Source organism: Microcaecilia unicolor, chromosome 3 (genome assembly GCF_901765095.1).
Source record: "Microcaecilia unicolor chromosome 3, aMicUni1.1, whole genome shotgun sequence".
NCBI classification, from domain to species: domain Eukaryota; kingdom Metazoa; phylum Chordata; class Amphibia; order Gymnophiona; family Siphonopidae; genus Microcaecilia; species Microcaecilia unicolor.
The window spans coordinates 197,620,823-197,644,565 of NC_044033.1; the positions used below are offsets into that span (position 1 = coordinate 197,620,823).

The 23,743-nt window shown below is 45.4% G+C and overlaps 1 protein-coding gene across 1 annotated transcript in view; it reads right to left on the reverse strand.

The window, feature by feature from the left end:
- Positions 1-23,743, reverse strand: part of SMARCA4 (SWI/SNF related, matrix associated, actin dependent regulator of chromatin, subfamily a, member 4) — a 63,861-nt gene that overhangs the window by 36,304 nt on the left and 3,814 nt on the right. The window contains 4 exon segments of the mRNA XM_030197015.1: positions 14,881-14,979; positions 15,323-15,706; positions 16,560-16,692; positions 20,530-20,783. Coding sequence (XP_030052875.1) covers positions 14,881-14,979; positions 15,323-15,706; positions 16,560-16,692; positions 20,530-20,751 — 838 coding nt within the window. The 5' untranslated portion in view covers positions 20,752-20,783.

The following is a 23,743-nucleotide window of genomic DNA, read 5'->3' on the forward strand; positions in this document are numbered from 1 at the left end:
TCCTGCAACTCCCAGAGGATAAGCCAAAGGCAACTGAGCTACTCCCACCTTAAGGATTCCAAAAGATGCAGTTTCAGGAAGCAGTCATCATTCTAGTCCAACAGGTTTTGTGGGAAAATGCAGCCCCTTTTCGGGGGGGGGGGGGGGGGGGACAAGAAAGTTTAAGAAAGCTCCGGCACTACCCTCAGTGGATCCTGCTTTTCCTAATGAAATGAGATATGTCGGAGAGCTGTGACGTCACGCTGAGTAATGGCGGTGTGAGTGAACAGCTCCGCATGCCACACGGGAAGATTCATAAAATATAACCGTTTGCTGGAGTGTATAAGCTTGCGGACCCTGAACCCACCTCACGTAAGAAGTACTGGGTGCAGCGATGACTGGGAGAGACTCAACAGTGCCCCGTAAATCCTTAAAAGACTTTACATATACACCGCATCCTCATGCTGATAAGATGGCATCTGCCGAGGAGCCTGGCCAGGCCGCTAGTACAGGGCGAAACACGCCTTTGCGTGAGATGTCAGAGGAAGGCGAGTTCTCAGCGAGGGATTTTCGATCATTATTGGAGGAGATTTAGTCAGATATTAAAGGTGTTCGAGAGAATTTCTCGACGTTGGCAACGGATCTCCGTGGAGAACTGGTAGAGATGGGCCGTCGGGTGGAGGAGGTGGATGAACAAGTGGAGGAACAGCAGGAAGCCCTGAGTGCTGTGGAAACATCACTGAAAGAACAATAAGCTCTATGTAAGTCCCTTATGGATAAAGTTGAGGATCTCGAAAACCGGGGACGGCGGTCAATATCCGCATTCGGGGCATCCCAGAACAGGCGGACTATCTAGACTGCGAAAGGGTCACGCGGCAAATTGCCAGTTTGATTGTCAGAAGAGGACCAGGAGGTGGTCCCAGAAGCCATTAAAGTGGATCGGGCTCACAGAGTGATGGCTTGCTTAAGGGCCAACGTGCCGACAGATATTATCGCTTGCTTCTCAGACTACAAAATTAAGGAAGCTCTCCTCCGCAAGGCTCGTAAAATGGAAACTTTGAAATGGGACTCTTTCCCCATCGAGCTGTATCAGGATTTAGCTCCCACTACACTAAAACGGCAAGCAGAGATGAGGAGCTTTACTAGATATCTTCGTGATAAAGGAATTGTGTACCGATGGCAACATCCGTTTGCTTTGGCTTATAGTAAGGATGGAAAATGGTGCCGGATTCACAACTTGGGAGGAAGCACGTGCGACATGGCCAGAGGTGGAGGCGCCCTTGGAAAGATTGGAGGATCATAGGGAGTCGGAGTCGGGCCCTCGCTCAGTGCGTCAGCGGTGGACCCGAGTGGCGAGAGGCAAGGGACACCTCACCAGGCAGCAGTCGGCACAGATGTTGAAATCTTCAAATAATATGACATGAACATTTTTTTTTTTGAGACACTAAGTAGAATTCATGGCTTTGAATATGTCTACGAGGGGGTGGGTATGTGTGTGGTTCGGATATGGACAGGGACGGGTTATATTTGTACAATTGGGGTTATGTTTGAGCATATAAAGGCATGCGTTTGGTTGCCGTTCTCTATCTTTTTTTTTTTTAGTTTTCAACAGTTTTTATTAATGAAGCACAAAAATAGTGTTTACATATTGAAAGTACAAGTACAATCAACCAACAAACACTAGGTTCGATAACTGTCAAATATTACACATCTTCATTAATCTTTTAACTTTATCCCCCCCCCCCCCTTCTTGTTACTGATATTTGACACTTTATTCAACAGGGTTTATTAACAACAATTTAACAACTCCTTTCCCCCATACTCTTTCACTCTACCAATTGACATCATATATTCAAATGCATTAACCCCCCGAAATATAACCACTTTCAGATGTCAGCTTTACATTACACAAACAGAAGCATTGAACTAGAGACAAGCAAGGATATGGGGTCTTACTCCCCTCCGTAAGAGACCCAGGGGGCCTGTGTTCTGATGGCCCTCCTACCCCTCTCCGGAAGATATCTTTAACAGACTTGAAAAAATGCTAATATACCCCCAAATGAGCTTCCCACCCCTACTACCCCCCCTCCTAAACCCTCCCTCCCCCCTCCCAGGTCTGCTCTACTGTTTCTTTCCCAATTCCAAAGAGGTAATAAGGAAAATCCCTAATCCCATTCAATTTCCATTAGTCGCCGAAGGAAGCTTAGACAATGCTCCAAGTTTATTGATAATATGACTCCTTGCCCTATGAGACAATGTATTAATATATCCTTCCCAGGTAAGATAAAAATTGCTTTGTGTCTTAAGGTTAAGCAGAGAGTCCTGGAGCTCCATCATAAGTAAGTCATGTAAACGATTCCTCCATTGCCAAAAAGAGGGGTTCAATTCTTGTGTCCAATTAACAAGTATGCACTTCATGCCAACCAGAAAAGCCTTATGGGCCATTACATTCTGATATCTCGTACCCCCCTCCACTGGAGGCTGACAGCCCAATAGAATGCACATAGGCAGCTGTTTAACCGTCTTCCCTCCTATCCTTTCTAAGAACTTGACTATCCTAGTCCAAAAAGCTGTTATAGCTGAGCATTTCCAGAAAGCATGGTAGAAGTTATTATATAGCGCTCCACAGCGTCTACATTGGGCCGATTCTATATACCCCATTTGACGCATCCGAGACTGAGAGGTGTATGCCCTATATATCACTCTCTTTGTAGATCTGCTGTCCACTTTGCTGCCACTTGTGTGAGATCTCCCTGTGGCCGAGCCAGTAGTAGTCTTTTATATAGTAAGGATATCGAAATAGGATCCCCTGATACCATCTCGAATAAATCCCCCAGTTTAGTGGTCAAATCAACACCAAGTGCTGCTCGGGGTAGTGAGGCTATATAGTGTCTAAGCTGTTCATATGCGAAACATACCCCCCAATCTGCCGCATCTAATTGCAACTCGACCATCGTTTTGAGGCTGCCATTGGGCTCCAACCAATGGTGTAAAAGTATATGTTCCCCCTCTCCCAGGACCTCAGTATAGGATTTTCATCTCCCGGGCAGAATGCCTTATTCACTTGAAGGGGTAGTAGCCTACTGCACCTAGGATCGAAGGACCACAGCCTAGCCAGGTCTTTCCATATGGCCTTTAAGGGCCACACTAAAACACTAGTCCGCAACCTTACAGGCAGGTCTTTCAGTGCCCCACGTAAAACATACAACAGGTTTAAGGGGCTACACCTCGCTTTTTCTATCTCTAGCGGGGTATAGTCCTCCCTCTGCAGGTACCAGTCCCTTAAATGGCGCAACAAACATGCTATATTATAACGTTTAATGTCCAGCACTCCCATCCCCCACTTCTCCAAGGCCCCACTAATTGTGAAAACCGTATCTGAGGTCTTTTCCCTGCCCACAAAAATTTGGAAAGCAGTTTTTGCAAGGATCTCACTTCCTGGTGTTTGAGGTATAACGGTATTGTTTGTAAGAAGTATAGCCATTTAGGGAAAAGCACCATATTGAACAAGGAGATGCGGCCCACCAATGATATCGGTAGTCCTTCCCATCTTCCCAATGTTCTCCTGGTGTCTTCTAGCAAATATTCTATATTAGCTCTATAGAGCTGCTTGGGGCCTTTAGTAAGCTGGATCCCTAGGTATGTAAACGCACTTCCCCACTCTTTTAAATGGACAACATAAACTTTCCCATTGTTCCTCTCTCATGTGAAGTGTCATAACCTCAGATTTGTCTAGATTAAGACGAAATCCAGAATAATCCCCAAATTCAGCAAAAATATCCAGCAGGGACGGCAAGGACACCTGGGGGTCCTGTATTATAGTTAAGAGATCGTCAGCAAAGGCCGAGATCTTAAAAGAAGTTCGCTGTATCTGTACCCCTCTCACCTCCTCCATACTCTGGATGTCTCTAATAAGGGAGTCAAGCACCAACACAAAAAGAAGGGGCGAGAGGGGACAACCCTGTCGGGTACCCCTGGCAATCCTGAATGTTCCCGAGGTCTGCCCGTTAACCCATACCTCCGCAGTAGGTCCTTGGTACAGAGTCTCTACGGCATGTAAGAAAAACCCCTCCATCCCAAATGCCCTCAAGGAGGCAAACATAAAGTCCCAACTAACCCGGTCAAATGCCTTTTCGGCATCAAAGCTAATTATTAAAGCAGGGGTTGATGAATCATGTAAGCTTTCCAGTGCTCCCAAAATCTGTCTCATATTGCAGGCTACTGATCTTTCTCATACGAAACCCACCTGAGACTCCTCCACTATCCCCGGCAGGATCCGTGCCAGTCTGTTTGCCAGAATCTTTGCCAGTAATTTTGTTTCAAAAGAAAGCAAAGAAATAGGTCTATATGAACTAGCTAGAAGGGGATCACGGCCTAGCTTTAGCAAGACCATTATTTGTGCTTTCCTCAAAGACTCTAGCAATCCCCCCAGCTCTATACACCTATTGAAAACCTCTGTCAGGCAAGGTACAATGTCCGAGCTAAGAAGCTTATAGAACTCGGAGGAGAGCCCATCCACTCCCGGTGATTTGTGCAATGGGCTGGCACATATACCCCAGCTCACCTCGTCTTCTGAAATTAACCTATTAAGGCTGCTTTGTTGCGTCTCTGTGATCTGGGGAAGTGATTGTCCTGCTAAATACCACTCTGCCTGGAGCCCCTGATCCTCTGGAGGGGAGTAAAAAGTCTCATAGAACTGCCGGAATACTTCATTCACACCCTCCAGAGTATGTTGAATACCTCCCCGTGTATCCCTGATTTGTGACACATATCTTGAGCCACCCGCTTGCTTCACCAGTCGTGCCAACAATTTCCCTTGCTTATTTGCATATTGGTATAACTGATATTGATAATAAAAATTTGATTTTTTTGCTTTGGCATGGATTAACTGGTTCAAAGATGACTGCGCCTCCAATAGCCTAAACTTATTTAAGCGCGTTGGGTTGATTCCAAATATCTGGCGCGCCTGCCCCACTATCTTCCCCATCCTGACTATCTCTGTCTCTCTGGATCTTTTCTTATAGGAATGATATGAGATTATGGCTCCTCTCAGCACGGCCTTGGCCGCGTCTCAAAATAGTATCGGATCTACATGATAGCTATTCTCATTAAACTCTGAGTATTCTCTCCATTGAGATTGTATATAGGAGGCGAATTGTGGGTCATAGTAAAGTTCTCTGGGAAACCGCCACCGAGCCCTCTGGGTTCCATCCCCTCCACACCCAATTGTAATCCACACGAAAGCGTGGTCTGATACCTGTGTCGGCCCTATCTCCGCCTGTCGTAACCAAGGTATCCTATTTGCCGAAACCAAGATATAGTCAATTCGAGATAGTGTGTCATGTGCTCTAGATAAGTGGGTATAGTCCCTCTCTCCCGGGTGGTATAAGCGCCAGGCGTCTACTAGATCCAACATAGAACACAGCCGTGGGACTCCCTTTGTCAAATTCACAGGTCCCACTCTGGAGGCTCCAGTACTATCCAATAACGGGTCATAGACTGAGTTGAAGTCCCCCCCCATAATTATAGGCAACTGGTCAAAGGAGTGCACATGTCTCACCAGGGTCTGATAAAACCTCTTGTTATATTGGTTCGGTGCATATACATTAATTAGTAAAAAAGGGTGGTTGTTCACATGGAGAAAACATATCTTCCCAACGGATCCGCAATTATCCGCTTCTTAGTGATATGAAGCCCTTTGCGGAATAAGATGATAACTCCCGCCTTCCTATTTGGTGACGGGCTTTCCACATAGTCCCCCACTCACCATTTACATAACTTCCTATGTTCTATTGCTGTTAAGTGTGTCTCCTGTAGCATTGCTTTATGTACCTTTTGTCTATTTAAAGTCTGTAAAATCTTACTCCTTTTGATTGGGGAGGAAATACCCCCCACGTTCCAAGATATGAGTTTAACCATATCCTGTCGGAGTTGACCTACATATGTTGTTAGACATGTAGTAAAGAGAGAGGCGCCCCAGCCTACACCTCTCTCTGCTTCTTTTTTTTTTCTCTCAGCAACTCCTAGTTGTCTTCTCTTACCCCTTTTGCAAACCATATTCGAGCAGACCCTCCCCCTCCTCTATTCTCCCACTCCCCTCCCCCCAAGAACTTACCCCGTCCCCTCCAATCCCTAAGCCCTTGAGCTCCAAAAGGGAACTCATCACGTATTAGTGCCCTTTCCCCCTCTTTATCATTTATCCATCTGCTCATTAGGGAATACCCAAACATATGGAATTTATGCCTGTCTCCATTTATTGAGACCGGTTCTTCTCCCTGTACCCCCCCGTCCAATTACTCATTTGAGACATGGGTTTAGATATGGAAATTTAGTCTCAAAGCATACTTAACAATCTTCCAGTCTCAAGTTTATCAGTCCAGCACAAGTCTCAGAATCTCTGTTCAACTCACTTATCCAGACGAAGACTTTCTTCTATTAAACGCTGTCCTTTCGACATCAGGTTGCAGATTCCTGTGCAATGCACTTGAGGAAGTCTTTAGCTGCAGACACCGCTTCAAAGAATTTCTCTCCTCCCTCGTGCTGAACCTTCAGTTTCACGGGATAAATCAGTGCAAACCTGATTCTTTTCTCATGTAAGGCCGCGCACACAGGCGCAAACTCCTTTCGCGCCATGGCTACATGTGCAGAATAGTCCTGGAAGCAGAGGATTCTTTGGCCTTCATGACGGAGCTCTCCTCCGGCCCGCACAGCCTGCAATATCGCCTGTTTGTGGCCATAGTGAAGAATCTTCATTATTACCGCCCGCGGTCTCACCGCGCCTTGACGTCTTGGCCCCAGCCGGTGTGCTCTCTCGATGCGCAACGGGCCCGGTAAGTTATTCAGTGTCAATGTGCTCGGAAGCCAGGTCTCTAAAAAACTCCCCAGCTCCGAGTCCTTGATCTGTTCCAGGAGCCCAATTAGTCGTAAATTATTACGACGAGACCTGTTCTCTAGGTCATCTAGTTTATTTTCTAGCTCCATGATTTTCTTCTGTAGGGCCTCCACAGGTTGTTCTGATGCTACTGCTCGGTCTTCCAGATCACTGACCCGCTGTTGCATGTGGTCCAGGTCGAGGTGAAACCCGTCAAGCCTTCGTGGACGGATTCTGCCCGGTCAAACGCTTGCAATTTTTTATCGAGAGCCGCCTCTACCGCCGCTGTTACCTCCGCAGTGATTTCAGCCGTCCATACCGAGCAAACGCTCGAATTCGGCGATTGCTGCCTAGGCGCCATCTTGGGTTCTGCGATCTTGCCTTTCTCTTTATCTTTTCTAAGCATTTTCGCCGCCATTCTTCTTGCTCGAGTCTGTCGGGCAGGTTCCCACCCGGTCTCCAAGTTGTTAGGCTGGCGATGCAAAGGTTCGTTTTTCCCCTTTGAGGCTGATAATAACGTTAGATGAGGGGGGAATCGAAGGAGCTCAGTACCAACGCGACTTCACTCCTGCATCACACCACGTGATCCTTCTTCTGCCGCCTTTCTCTATCTTTAGTGGTGGGATAAGTTTGACCCACTGGTTGAATATGGGGGGGGGGGGGGGTAACTCAGGAGGATGCTAGTTGTACATGCATGCGCTGGAGATCCTATAATAGACAATGGAAGGATAATAGTATTACTTGTTTTGAACCTCCATAACCCATATAGTTTGTATGTCACTGAATGTGCGGGGCTTTAATTCTCCCATAAAGCGTAGGAGGCTGTTTAAGGAAGCTAATCGGGTAGGAGCAGATGTAATTCTGGTCCAGGAGACGCATATGTTGCCTAGGCATGAACATCTATTACATAACTCTAAATACGCCCATCAATATTTAGCGTCTAATAGGAAGCAGATTAAAACAGCAGGAATGGGGATACTTTTCAAACAGGACCATGCATGGGAGATTCAGGCGGTTAAACTGGACCCAGGGGGGGCGGTTTGTAATTGTGGTGGTAAACCTTGGGGGACAAGTTTATACTATAGTACTACTACTACTACTACTTAACATTTCTAGAGCGCTACTAGGGTTACGCAGCGCTGTACAGATTAATATAAATTGACATAAACGACAGTCCCTGCTCCAAGGAGCTTACAATCTAAAGGGCGAAATGTCAAGTAGGGGCAGTCCAGGTTTCCTGAATAGAGGTATGATGGTTAGGTGTCGAAGGCGACATTGAAGAGGTGGGTTTTGAGCAAGGCTTTGAAGATGGGCAGGGAGGGGGCCTGGCGTATGGGCTCAGGGAGATTATTCCAGGCATGGGGTGAGGCGAGGCAGAAAGGGCGGAGCCTGGAGTTGACGATGGTGGAGAAGGGTACTGACAGGAGGGATTTGTCTTGAGAACGGAGGTTACGGGTAGGAATGTAAGGGGAGGGAGGGGCTGTAGATCGAGTGCATTTGTAGGTTAAAAGGAGAAGCTTAAACTGTATGCAGTACCTGATCGGAAGCCAGTGAAGTGACTTGAGGAGAGGGGTGATATGAGTGTACCGGTTCAGGCGGAAGATAAGACGTGTAGCAGAGTTTTGAATGGACTGAAGGGGGGATAGGTGGCAAATTGGGAGGCCAGTGAGGAGTAGGTTGCAGTAGTCAAGGCGAGAGGTAATGAGAGAATGGATGAGATTTCGGGTGGTGTGCTCAGACAGGAAGGGGCGAATTTTGCTGATGTTATAGAGGAAGAAGTGACAGGTCTTGGCTATCTGCTGGATATGCGCAGAGAAGGAGAGGGAGGACTCAAAGATGACCCCGAGGTTGCGGGCAGATGAGACGGGGACGATGAGGGTGTTATCAACAGAGATAGAGAGTGGAGGGAGAGGAGAAGTGGGTTTGGGAGGGAAGACAATAAGCTCGGTCTTGGCCATGTTCAGTTTCAAGTGGCGGATGGACATCCAGGTCGCAATGTCGGCTAAGCAGGCCAATACTTTAGCCTGGGTTTCTGCAGTGATGTCTGGTGTGGAGAGATAAAGCTGGGTGTCATCGGCATAAAGATGATATTGGAACCCATGGGAGGAGATTAGGGAACCCAGGGAGGAGGTGTAGATTGAGAAAAGGGGTCCAAGGACACATCCTTGAGAAACTCCAACAGACAGCGGGATGAGGGTGGAGGAAGAACCCTGAGAATGTACTCTGAAGGTACGGTGGGAGAGATAAGAGGAGAACCAGGAGAGGACAGAGCCCTGGAACCCAAGTGAGGACAGTGTGGCGAGAAGTAAGTTATGATTGACAGTGTCAAAAGCGACGGATAGGTCGAGGAGGATAAGGATGGAGTAATGACCTTTGGATTTGGCAAGGAACAGGTCGTTGCATAGTTAATGTCTATGCCCCTAATCATTCACAGGGTGAATTTTTTGAGTCTCTCAGCATTCAACTCTCAAAATATATACAAGGGGAGGTCCTGATGGGTGGGGACTTTAATCTGACCTTGGATCCGACTATGGATAATTCGACCGGGATAGCTGGTTATACACAGATTGAGAGGGACAAGTTAATTCAATTTCTTAATCATTGGGGGTTGGTGGATCTCTGGAGGGTGATGCACGGGGAAGAGAGGGACTACACTTGCTATTCGGCCCCACATGATACACACTCGAGAATAGATATGTGGATGGGTAGTGCAGGAACTGCTTTACAAGCAGTGTCCACAGACATTCATGTGCATTCCTGGTTGGATCATGCTCCAGTCACAATATCCTTACGGGGACCTCAGACAGCCAGGGGTTTGAGAGGGTGGCAGTTTCCTGATGGATTGCTAGATGATCCCAAAAACGTTAAACGCATAGAAGGGGAACTTAGAGAGTTTATGAAATTTAACGACACCCCAGATGTTGCACCAGAGATCTTATGGGAGAGTTTGAAAGCGGTGATTCGAGGGAAAATGATCTCTTTGCAATCATATTTACATAAAGATACTAGAGAAAAAGAAGAAGAACTTAGACAAACTGTACAACAATTAGATATGCTTGTGAAACACCAGCAGGCTACGGCCTGCCAGCAAGAGGAATTGCATAGGGCTAGAGTACAGCTATTGGCTTTGGAACTTACAGTTATTCAGGATCAAATGCAATGCCTACAGCAAGAGCATTATGAATTTAATAATAAGGCCAGCAAACTCTTAGCATACAAATTACGACAACTATCGAGCCGTAATGCTATCGGTAGTGTGAGAGATGAGGAAGGGCAGAACTAGGACCAGTTAGACGATATTCAGAGAGTTTTTGCACAATATTATCAGAAGCTGTATCAATTGCAGGACCCTATGACGCCCGAGGCTATACAATCTCTTCTGGATAAGGTGAATATGCCGAGCTTAAGGGGGGCTGAGCAGGAGATGTTGTCGGCTCCTATTGAGCTGGAGGAAGTTGTCTCGGCCATTAAGGGCCTGCCCGGGGGGAAAGCTCCGGGGTTAGATGGCTATAGCAACCGGTTCTATAAATGCTTTAATTCAATCTTAGCACCAATATTGGTCACAGTGTTTAATGATATTGAATCTGACACTACACTTCCTCTATCATGGAGGTTGGCAAATGTGGTGCTGTTGCTTAAGCCACATAAGAACCCGCAATGTTGCAGTTCATATCGTCCAATCTCTGTTGGGGACAGATTATAAAATCCTAACTACAATTCTGGCTACCCGTTTGCAAAAAGTGTTACCCTGTTTGATACATGAAGACCAAGCCGGTTTTATTGCGAATAGACAGACTTTTGATAATACCAGATGAACGCAATATATACTGGACCGGATAGAGGTGGTTGGTCAGCCAGCTGTTTTTCTCTCATTAGATGCAGAGAAAGCATTCGATAGAGTGCTAAGGCCCTTTCTTTTTGCACTGTTGGAGAGACTGGGTTTTAGAGGGCAGTTCCTGTACTGGGTTTTAGCGCTTTATCGACACCCCATGTCTCAATTGAGGATTAATGGTACCAATACGGAACCTTTTGAGCTTTTTAGAGGTACTCGACAGGGGTGTGCATTGTCCCCATTGCTATTTGCTTTGTTTATGGAGCCCCTCACACTTTTAGTTAGGAATGACCCAGCAGTGCAAGGCATAAGAATAGGGAGACAGGAAACTAAGCTTATGCTGTATGCTGATGATGTTTTGCTCACACTATCAAATCCTAAGGCCTCTTTACAGGCAGTGATGGATATCCTTAAGCTATATAGAGTGACAGCTGGCCTTAATATTAATATTCAAAAATCAGAGCTTATGCCATTACAATTCCCATTGGGGCTGCAAGAGGAGTTACAACCTCTCTTCCCGTTTAAATGGTCCACCCGATTCATTCGCTATCTGGGGTTAATTTGACACCGAAATCTGGGGACCTGTTTTGGAAAAATTTCACTCCTAAACTACAGGAACTGTTTCAAGAATTAGAGAGATGGGGGGTCTACGAATGTCATGGATGGGTAGAATAGCAGCGGTAAAGATGTCTCTGCTTCCTAAATTACTCTATTTGTTTCTGGCTGTGCCAATTTATATACCGCCCACCTTTTTCCATTCACTTAATAGGAAAATGTTCGCCTTTATCTGGCGTAAGAGACCACCGCAAGTGAATAGAATGATCCTATATCAACTTCAGAAAGATGGAGGTATGGGGGTACCTAATTTTGGGTTACACTATAGAGCTGCCCTGTTTCAAATGCTGGCTATAGGTCAGAGAAGGCTTTCTAAACCTTGGACCCATGCAGCGCAATGGGGGTGCCTATTTGGGCTGCACCATGGCTTCCCCTGCTGCTGCTGAAAGGTCTTCTGTCTGGGTTGAAAGGCCAGATGGGGGTAGCCCTGGGAGAGTGGGCAAGGTGCAGAGCTGCTTGGTTCCCGGGTCGTAAATACCATTTAACCACTCCCATTGCGTATGCCATGGATTTTACCCCTAGTAGAGTGGAAGGAGTATATGGGCAATGGTCAGCGGCCTCATTGCGGGTGTTGGGGCAAATATGGGAAGAAGGGAGGTGTCACCCATTTGAAGTCTTACAAGACGAGTTTGGGTTAACGGATAGGGATAGATTCTATTACATGCAGATTAGAGATTTCATACATCGCAAATCTAAAAAGGAGCTCTCATTGGCTGCCAGAGAGTTAGAACTGGCGATGAGAGCTGGAGAAGGGAAAGGAGGGATTTCCAGGATCTACAGGGACCTGCTCCACAAGTCCCAACTCCTAGATAAATGTGTTCGCAAATGGGAGACCATGTTATCAGCTATGTATGAACAGGCCACATGGACAAAGATATTCAAATGATTACTGAATTTTTCGGTGGCGACTCCCTTGATGGAAAATGGGTATAAGACGTAGGCTGCAAAGAACAGACTATCAAGCAACTTCAAACAGCCCAGAATACCGCAGCCAGACTCATATTTGGAAAAACAAAATATGAAAGTGCAAAACCCCTAAGAAAGAATCTGCACTGGCTCCCACTCAAAGAACGAATCGCGTTCAAGATATGCACGATAGTTCATAAAATCATTTACGGAGATGCCCCAACCTACATGCTAGACCTCATCAACCTACCTCCTAGAAATGCTAAAAGATCTGCCCACACATTTCTTAATCTACACTTCCCCAGCTGTAAAGGATTAAAATACAAACTAACACGTGACCAGCTTTTCCTACATGAGCACACGGCTGTGGAATGCACTGCCAACAAAATTGAAAACAATCAATGAGAAAGCTAACTTTCGCAAATCTATGAAAACCTCTCTTCAACAAGGCGTACCACGAGACCCCTTAACCACAACACTTCACTGCTCCATCATGACTCTGAATGACGTCTTTCTATAACTGTCTGCTTAGTTCTTCTCTATCATCCTTGATCTCTCTGTAACACCAATTGTATCTTTCTACCCTGTAATGGCGATGCCATAACAGATCTTTGTAAGCCACATTGAGCCTGCAAATAGGTGGGAAAATGTGGGATACAAGTGCAATAAATAAATAAATTGTATCTGACCCCATACCGGTTGTCACGCATCTTTAGCACTGGCGAGGCGACTTGCTTGCGTAAATGTGGGGCGGTGGGAACGTTTTGGCATGTGTGGGGGGATTGTCCGGTAATACAGCATTTCTGGATGAGCTTGCAGTCTTGACTACAGGGAGGTCTGGGAGCCTCGGTCATACTGAATCCTGGTTTATGACTTTTGAATATACCAGTGAGGGGTGGCCGCGGCTCTTGCCATAGCCTTCTCTCTCATATTTTTACAGCAGCCAGGATATTAATTGCGAGGATGTGGAAGCAAGCTGCGGTGCCTACCGTGGATCAAGTACTCAATAAGGTGGATTATTGCTGTTTAATGGATAAACTCACTACTTTTCAGCTTGGAGAAGAGACGGCTGAGGGGAGATATGATAGAAGTGTATAAAATAATGAGTGGAATGGATCGGGTGGATGTGAAGCGACTGTTCACGCTATCCAAAAATACTAGGACTAGAGGGCATGAGTTGAAGCTACAGTGTGGTAAATTTAAAACGAATCGGAGAAAATTTTTCTTCACCCAACGTGTAATTAGACTCTGGAATTCGTTGCCGGAGAACGTGGTACGGGCGGTTAGCTTGACGGAGGGGTTAGATAGATTCCTAAAGGACAAGTCCATAGACCGCTATTAAATGGACTTGGAAAAATTCCGCATTTTTAGGTATAACTTGTCTGGAATGTTTTTACGTTTGGGGAGCGTGCCAGGTGCCCTTGACCTGGATTGGCCACTGTCGGTGACAGGATGCTGGGCTAGATGGACCTTTGGTCTTTCCCAGTATGGCACTACTTATGTACTTATGTACTTAAGGCGGGGAGGAGTGGTGAAGTTTCTTAAAACATGGACTCCATATTTGGAGTGGCGTGATCGTTCAGTGTGACAGGTGGATAAAGGGGGGGGGATTTCAGTGTCTAGTGATGGTCATGCATCTTTCAGTTTCTCCGAGGGGGGGGTATTGTTGATGCTGTATCGCTGAGATGTGACTTGACTTTTGTATTATGTCTGCCTTTTTGTTTTTGTATGGAAAATGTTAATAAAAACAATTTAAAAACAAAAAAGAAATGAGATATGTCCTCTTTGAGCCAATCTCTAGCACTTTAACTAGTAATGGACCCACACAACTTCAAATCCTGAACAGTTATTCCCTAGATATTTCTAATGCCTACATGGAGTCCCCTAGGAGACCAATTCTCAAGAGATTGATGCCGAGTCCACCTGGGAAAAACTTCGCCAACAACAGATAATTACGCCAGTGCTCAAAGTCAGTACTCCTTTCTATTTTGTGGAGCTGGAAGACAACTCTTTTTGGCCCAAACCTGACCTCTTCTGCACTTCAATTTATAGCAGCAATGTAATCACTGAGAAAATTGTGGCTCTATCTCCATCTGCTGGTAGGATGACATAAGCCTACACATCTAGACTGGTCCAACAGGATTCAAGGAAAGGTAAAAAAACAAATATCTCTTTTTTCAAGTCCTACACAATCCGGCAGTAGCTCTGCCATGGAAGACACTCAGAAAGCCTGGGACAGGACAGGATAGGCCAGGAACACATTCCTCTGGGGATCTGCTTATATTATCACCATAGCCTAAAGAAGAAACAAGCTATGGCTTGGCAGATCGCACTTGGAAAAAGAGATAAGCCCACAAGGACCACAAGCCCAGCATAACTTCCTCAGTTTTATCTGTGGCTTGGTGGAGATGGATTTCAGCCTGTTTAGGACATCAGAGGGGCTTACATTTACCACAGCTAGTTTCTGCTTTGATTCCAGGACTCATACTTTACTAGGTGCTCTGAAAACACCCATGACATATACCATGTCGATTCAGATTATATTTGTAAGGCAGCCAAACAAAAATCAGCAGAGGATTAGGTAAAACAGGGTCTGCTGGCTCTTTGCTCTCTTATGGCATGTGAATGAGTTGCAATGTGATTACTGCATTAGGTGAATAAAAAGCGTGAGCATTACCTTCGGGCCAAGGTTTTGGAGGAGCACCAGAAGCCTGCCCAGGCATTCCTGGAGGGACTCCAGAGGGTCCTGGAGGGGGCATGGTAGGCCCTCCCATACCTGCAAAAGGAAAGGAAATGGAGAGAAAATATCAATGAAAAAGGCGCATCCCTTTCCAGAACAGTTCAACTTTTTAATGGAGAGCCAAGGCTCAGTCAGTGAGGTGTATGTGAAGGAATCGGTGGTGGAATAACAGGAGTGAGCTGAACTGGCAGAACTGTGTGTGCACATAATGGCCTCAATCCAAGTGTTGCAGGGCAGGAACGGGATGCACTATTAGAGTTTGTGGGAGATGCTGCAGGTGAGGAGTGAGGAACATAGGCTAAGACCTGATGGATCTTTGGTCTGTCCCAGTATGGCAATACTTATGTAAAATGTAGGAGTGTGTCATTGTGATACTTATCATGAGGTCTATTGTAGTTTGGAGGTGCTGGTCCCGGTGCTTGTCCAGATACGGATCCTTGCGCTTGCCCGGTTCCAGACACCGTGGGTGGAGGTAGTGCTGGTGATTGCTGCTGCATTCCAGGCATTGGACGCTTTCCCTGCACTGCCAACTGCAGGTGGTCTGGTAGTGGCTGTCCTCTGGCAAGCATCTTGTAGGCCATGATTTGTGCCCGCAACTGGTGCAGCTGGTTCTGGTTGAATGGGGTGGGACTGCGGCTCTGCTGCCCCAGGGCTAGGGGGTCAGTACTGTCAGGGCCAGAAGACATGGGAGGACCAGATGGTGGACCATTGGCTGGAATGGGACTTGATGCGTGCTCTGAGCCACCAAGAGGAGAAGGGTAACCTGCAAAGACAGTCACCATTAAAACAGAGGACCTAGCTGGGTTGCAATACAGGTGGCAGGAGCGATTTTATGGAACCATTTATTTATTGCATTTGTATCCCACATTTTCCCACCTCTTTGCAGGCTCAATATTGCCTACAATACATCATGAGTAATGGAAATATATCAGAGAATAGACAATTAGGTTATTTGAGACTGCGTCCCGACAATATGCAATTTAAGAAACTTTTAAATACATACTTTTAAATACTGTTTTTGTTGATTTTAATGTATGTTCTTATTGTAACCCGCTTTGGATTCAAAGTGAGATATAAATATGACAGATAAATAAATAACTAATAGGCTGCTGACAGAACAGAACTGCAAAATCCATTCTAAGATCAGATATACCCTTTGAGCACTGTTCCTCAAGCTGTACCCCAGCCACTTTGGTTTTCAGGCAACCCACATCGACTCTGCATGAGACAGATCTGAAGCACTACTTCCACTGCATGCAAACCTCTTATGACTATTCAAACTGGCTAGGTTTTGCTTGAGGAATGCTGCTCTATCACAGAACACATAAAGGCCGTCATGAAACAGTTTATTTCAAAACTCCGGACTGGAATTGGTGAAGACAAGGTAACTCGAGGACACAGGAAAACATACAATTTGCTGTCTCCTACCCTACCCCAACTCCTCCTTAACGAGGTCCATTAATTATAGTTTGATAGGCAACAAACCAGAACAAGCTCTTCAAATACCCCCAGTATTTCAGGAAAACAAAGCCCCAAGCTGAGGAGCTGAAGTACTGGAAGCTAGAAGTAACTCCTATTAGCTTGTTCATATATTTACAGAGCTGAGGGATACAGACCTTGTGAATGCTGATCCATAGGGCTTGGAGGTGGCCCCATGCCACTATGCCCACCTGGACGCAGAGCCATGCCTTTCATCTGACTGTAACGAGGATCCTCAGATATTCCCTTCTCATGCAAGGAGTCCATGGGCTGGGAAGAAAAAGGAAAGACAGCTGTCTGAAAAGAGCCACACTGCCAGCCCATCATTTAGAGCAATATTCAGGGTTGGCGTGATCTGTTTTGCTGTGTTCTATTAACCATGAAGGAGTCTCCTGCTGGCTTTGCACACATATACCTCCCCACCCAAATCTGGGTGATAGCAGCCACTTTTTTCTTTGTGTGGGATGAGAAACTACACAGCAAAGCTAAGAAAAACTCCTTCCTTCCTTTCCCATCTCCTTGCACTCATCTCATCTCTCTCCTCTTCGTCCCTCTTCATGCATTTCTCTCCCTTCTCTGTCCCTCCCCTGTACCCCACCCAGCTTCACCATTCCCTCCATCCTTGTCTCTTCCTTTAGCCCCTTTCCTCTATCTTGCTGTTTTTGTTCATGCTGCCCTCCTCTTTCCTTTCCTCCACCTGACCTGGGGGACTCAGATCACTGCAATAAGCTGGGTTCCAAGGTCATTTTAAGTAGGACATGCATAGTTGATTATCTACTCCATGCCACAAGTCACACAAATCTTTTAAATGCATCCGGATTTCCAAGTTTCAAAGTAAAGCATAGTGAAGATTTCTTCCAGATCCTCCGATTGCTGGTGTGGCACAGAACAATTTGGAAGAGATAATATTACATTACCATATGCCCCTCAACACCTTACAATAGATTTGGAGTGGATTACATTTAAGAATATGACCAGTTCAAAGAACTGGGAGCTTAAAATCATAAATGAAATACAGTCATAAAAGAAATACAATCACATATAATTGAGTCCAATTAATCTAAGCTATAATTTTTGAGAAAATTCAGTTAGACTAAGCTCAGGTTTCTAAATAGCTTACCCACAGAACCTTGGTAAGATGGATAATAAAAAAATAATGATTAGTCTAACCTGAGAGCATGTATTTCCTAAATAAAAGTGCCTTAAGAGATTTGTGGAAAGGCACATAATGAGATAAGGAAATTACTGGGGTTGGCAAAGAATTCCAGATTTTTGTGGCCTGGTAAGAGAGTAAAGCTGTGAAATTTCTCTTAGAACGCAATCCTTTATAAGAAGGAAAAAACAAACTTAAGCTTTTATAGGTATCATATTTTGAGGCCAATATATTAATCATCAAATACATAAAATGGAATTAGACCCCTCAAGATCTTGTAAACAAAGCAACATAGTTTTAAAATAATTCACGCCTCCACCGGCACCAGTGGGACGTCTTATAGCAAGGAGAAACTCTGTCAAATTTAGTCAAACTAAAAATAAGGCGAATTGCTGTGTTTTGAGTAGTTCTAACTTTTCTCAATAGATGTTTTGCACAGCCAATGTTACAGTAATCTAGTATCATCAAGATTAAAGCTTGAACTAACAGTTTAAATTTTCTTGGGTAAACTATTTCTGAATACATTATAGATTATTCATCAACCAAAAACATTTCTTTACAAGGCCATTTATCTGAGACTTCCATGACAAATAACTCCTAAAATCTTCAAGGAGGAGTCCAATTTGTAATTTAAGCCATTTAATAGTAAAGAAGATGATTTCAATGGGATGTCTTTACGACCAACTAGGAGAAACTTAGTCTTCTTACTATTAAGTTTGAGACGATTAATAAACATCCATCATTGTCAAACAGCTTTCTATCTGCAGAAATGCATGTTTCTACGGGATATTCTGTAAAGGTGACTTTCACATATTAGAAAAGGTGATTGGTATGTTCAATACAACAACAAAAAAAAAACACATCAAAGGATCTGGATTTAGCTCACACCTTTCTCAGTAGTTCAAGGGAGCTCAGAGAGGTTTTGGCGGGTCCTCTTAAAGATTTGTTTAATATATCCTTGCAGACGGGAAAGGTTCCGAGGGACTGGAGAATGGCAGAGGTGGTCCCTCTTCACAAAAGTGGTGATAGGGAAGAAGCTGGAAACTACAGGCTGGTAAGCCTCACTTCGGTTATTGGAAAAGTAATGGAAGCGATGCTGAAGGAAAGGATAGTGAATTTCCTGGAAGCAAATAAGTTGCAAGATCCGAGACAACATGGTTTTACCAAAGGGAAATCGTGCCAAACGAATCTCATTGAGTTCTTTGATTGGGTGACAGGAGAATTGAATCAGGGACGAGCTATGGACGTAATCTACTTAAGATTTCAGAAAAGCTTTTGACACGGTTCCCCACAGGAGGCTCTTAAATAAACTGGATGGGCTGAAGATAGGACCTGGTGAACTGGATTAGGAACTGGTTGACGGACAGACGCCAAAGGGTGGTGGTGAATGGAATTCGCTCGGAGGAGGGAAAGGTGAGTAGTGGAGTGCCTCAGGGATCGGTGCTGGGGCCGATTCTGTTCAATATATTTGTGAGTGACATTGCCGAAGGGTTAGAAGGTAAAGTTTGCCTATTTGCGGATGATACTAAGATCTGTAACAGAGTGGACACCCGGGAGGGAGTGGAAAACATGAAAAAGGATTTGAGGAAGCTAGAAGAATGGTCTAAGGTTTGGCAATTAAAATTCAATGCGAAGAAATGCAAAGTGATGCACTTAGGGAATAGAAATCCACGGGAGACGTATGTGTTAGGCGGGGAGAGTCTGATAGGTACGGGCGGAGAGAGGGATCTTGGGGTGATAGTATCTGAGGATTTGAAGGCGACGAAACAGTGTGACAAGGCGGAGGCCGTAGCTAGAAGATTGTTAGGCTGTATAGAGAGAGGTGTGACCAGCAGAAGAAAGGGGGTGTTGATGCCCCTGTATAAGTCGTTGGTGAGGCCCCACCTGGAGTATTGTGTTCAGTTTTGGAGGCCGTATTTTGTTAAGGATGTAAAAAGAATTGAAGCGGTGCAAAGAAAAGCTATGAGAATGGTATGGGATTTGCGTTACAAGACGTATGAGGAGAGACTTGCTGAACTAAACATGTATACTCTGGAGGAAAGGAGAAACAGGGGTGATATGATACAGACGTTCAAATATTTGAAAGGTATTAATCCGCAAACGAACCTTTTCAGGAGATGGGAAGATGGTAGAGCGAGAGGACATGAAATGAGATTGAAGGGGGGCAGACTCAAGAAAAATGTCAGGAAGTATTTTTTCATGAAGAGAGTAGTGGATGCTTGGAATGCCCTCCCGCGGGAGGTGGTGGAAATGAAAACGGTAACGGAATTCAAACATGCGTGGGATAAGCATAAAGGAATCCTGTGCCGAAGGAATGGATCCTCAGGAGCTTAGTCAAGATCGGGAGGCGGGTCTGGTGGTAGGGAGGCGAGGATAGTGCTGGGAAGACTTATACGGTCTGTGCCAGAGCCGGTGGTGGGAAGCGGGACTGGTGGTTGGGAGGCGGTGATAGTGCTGGGCAGACTTGTACGGTCTGTGCCAGAGCCAGTGGTTGGGAGGCGGGGCTGGTGGTTGGGAGGCGAGGATAGAGCTGGGCAGACTTATACGGTCTGTGCCAGAGCCTGTGGTTGGGAGGCGGGGAAAGTGCTGGGCAGACTTATACGGTCTGTGCCCTGAAGAGCACAGGTACAAATCAAAGTAGGGTATACACAAAAAGTAGCACATATGAGTTATCTTGTTGGGCAGACTGGATGGACCGTGCAGGTCTTTTTCTGCCGTCATCTACTATGTTACTATTCAGATAGATTGTGCACTTTCCTGTCCCCGGAGGGCTTGCAATCTAAGTTTGTACCTGAGGAAATTGAGAGATAAATGATTTGCCCAAGACCACAAAGAGAAGCAGTGGGATTTGAACCGGGTTTCCATGTTTCTCAGCTCTATTAGGTTGCTTCTCTATACAGACAAACACAAGAGAAGATTTCCATTCGGCCTGGGCAGATTTTATTCTTCCTTACCTTGTGCATCTGATGCATATTGTCCTGAGGGTAGCCCCCAGGCCCCTGGGGGGGTATGGGGTGACCAGCTGAAGGAGGTCCAGGGCTGGGTCCCATCATACTATGTGTAGAACCAGGTGAGGGACCAGGACTAGGACCCAGCATAGCACCAGGTGACGGGCCTGGCCCAGGAGAAGTTCCTGGGCGGGGCGTCCCACCCAGGGGAGGGTCTGGTGTGGACATCCTCTGTAGATTTGCCCCGAGTGTTTATTATCCTAGAGAGAAAAAAAAGAAAGCGTGAGAGGACAAGCAATCTTTTCCACAAACACAGAATGAGGCTAGATCTATGTGAGAGGGCTAAACCCAAAAGCTCAGAATGGGACGGCCTGTCCCGTGAGGATGGTGGGGGCATTTACAGAAGTTCCTATTTCTAACTGTAAGGACTTTGCTTGGTTCTTGGGAAGACAGATACTAGTCCAGTAACCTCCAGTCCTAGATTCAGGATGGCCTGACTACTTTAAGACTGGTAAGTCAATAAAGGCTTGACACTCCTTTTGAAAGCAGCCTGATGTGTAACTAAATTCTACATACCCTTACGAGCATGGCCGGTGCAAGGGTACTGGATGCCCAAGGTGAACCTTCGGCCTTGCATCCGCCCTCCCTAAAATTCTCATAATTAATCTGAACAATCATGACCATTACGTCTTCCAGAATGATCCAATTATAAGGAATAACCAGGCATCATTGGGTCAGTATTCAATAGCAGTCATGACTGCATTCTTTTAGATGCCAGCTATGGCATTTCAAAATGATCTGGCTGATATTCAGCTAGCAGTGATCAGACGACATTCAATGCCCTGCTATGTCCAGGCACCAGCATTATGTTGGCTAACACTTATGCGATTAAGTGCAATATTCAGCCCTTAATCGCATAAGATGAATGGCATAAAGATAGGACAGTTTTTTCGCAGCCCAATTTTTGCAGTTATTTTACGTGGTTACTACTACTTATCATTTCTATAGCACTACTAGACATACGCAGCGCTGTACACTTGAACATGAAGAGACAGTCCCTGCTCGACAGAGCTTACAATCTAATTAGGACAGACAAACAGGACAAACAAGAGATAAGGGAATATTAAAGTGAGGATGATAAAATAAGGGTTCTGAACAAGTGAATAAGGGTTAGGAGTTAAAAGCAGCATCAAAAAGGTGGGCTTTTAGCTTAGATTTGAAGATGGCCAGAGATGGAGCTTGACGTACCGGCTCAGGAATTCTATTCCAGGCATATGGTGCAGCAAGAGCTAAATACAGTGGCGCAGGAAGGGGGGGCGGTGGGGGCGGTGGGGGCGGTCTGTTCCGGGGCAGAGACAGAGCAGGGAACCAGCGGAGCCGACGCAGCTCCCAGCGACGACGTGCACTCGGGGCGGAGCGCAAGTGGGAAGAATGCGCTCCGAGGGGGGGTGCACGCGCCGAGGGGGGGTGCACCGCCTTCGCTACGCCACTGGCTAAATATTGACATTTAACTGCATAAGTGCTAACTCTGCCCCTGGAATGCCCACTAGTTATGAATATCAGCTGAATATTCATTTCTGGCCCAGGACAAGTGATTTAAACAGCCGAGCTTGTACTGCTAAACAGATAGGTGATGAGGTGGCCTAGGTGGGGAGGCTAAGTAAGCCCCTATTTTATAAAAGCTACAAATAAATCGTGAATGTACAGTATGCCCGTACAGGTATATATTATAAACACACATAAATCGTGACGCCTGCCTATACTCACATCACATAAAAGTACATGCACGCTTATTCTATCATATACACATGAAAAACACTTCATAAAATTATCCCTTATACATAAGGCGTAGTTATGCCATTTAATTTAGAACAGGTTTTGAGCTTTGTTTTCTTTCTTTTATTTAATTTATTGAATGATCACAACAAAGAAGGCGATACAAAAATACCATAAACTCAAGAATTCATGGATCCTCTGTGCTAGAATGTTCAAACACCTTCTTATAACAGTAACATGAACTGTTCCCCCCCCCCTTATAGTTCTGAACATCCTCTTTGCCCTCCCCCTCCAACTTTTTTGAGCTAATTTAAACCACACAAGGTTAAAGGCTAAATACTGCCACGGTAGTTAGATGGAATTTCAGTGGCACTACCTGGAAAGTGCTGTTCAAAATTCATAGATAGAAGACCACAAAACGTGCAAATCCTCTTGTACACTGACCCGCATGCTTTTAAATATAAAACTTTGTTTTGCACTATGCATATGTAATAGGGATAATTTTATAACAACGCCTATGTTGAAAGTTCAAGGCGGTCTCTATTTTAGAAGGCAATGCAGGCACCTATGAGCCTTTATTAACAAGCTACAAAATGAGATTGTTTACATGTAATAGGGGGTTTCTCCACAGACTAATGCAGACACATCGTAGGTGGCTGCCAGCTTGCAGCACTGCTCTCCGATGCCCAGCAAAAGTCCAAAAGACTTGACTGAGCATGTTCCACTGTTCCTGCGCTGCTCTTCCGCCCTCTGTCATCAAGATAGCCATCCAAGTTGTAGTACTCTTAAGAAGGGAAGCTAGGAGGGATAATGAGTCTGCAGGGAGAACCCCCATTACAGGTATGCAATCTCGCTTTCTCTGTAGACCGACAGGCAAATGCAGCCATATTGCAGATAACTTCCAAGCCTAGGGTTGCTTAAGTTAATGAGTCTTAAGGAAAGCAACCCATAGTCCACAGGGTTTAATCCTATCTCTCTGAAGAGAAGTTACAAAGAGGAAAAACTCTGCCTCTGCCACTGAAATCTCCTTCCTAAATACTAAGGAACTTGTGACAAAACCACACCAAAAGCCCAAGTATGTGAAGATGAAGCATCCCGGTGCTTGTTCACCTGGTCCAAGCTTGCACAATTACCTTTCCAGTGCAAAAGGGACAGATTTATTCTTGGGGGGAAAAAAGATGAGAAACTCTCTCATCTCTCTTGCAGCACAAGGAGAAAATCTGCCAGTTAGACACTTGGAATTCCCAACACGTTCTTCCACAATTTTTCTTCTAACAGCTGCAGCTGATGTGACTTGCCGATCACAGGTACTTCAAGGAACACAGAGGGGGGAGAGGAGACTGGATTTAAAAGAGATTTGCCAGCAGCCTTTAAGGAAGGACGTTCTTGAAAAACACACAATCTGCAAATCCTAACACCCTGGCATGACAGTTAGGGAGAAGAT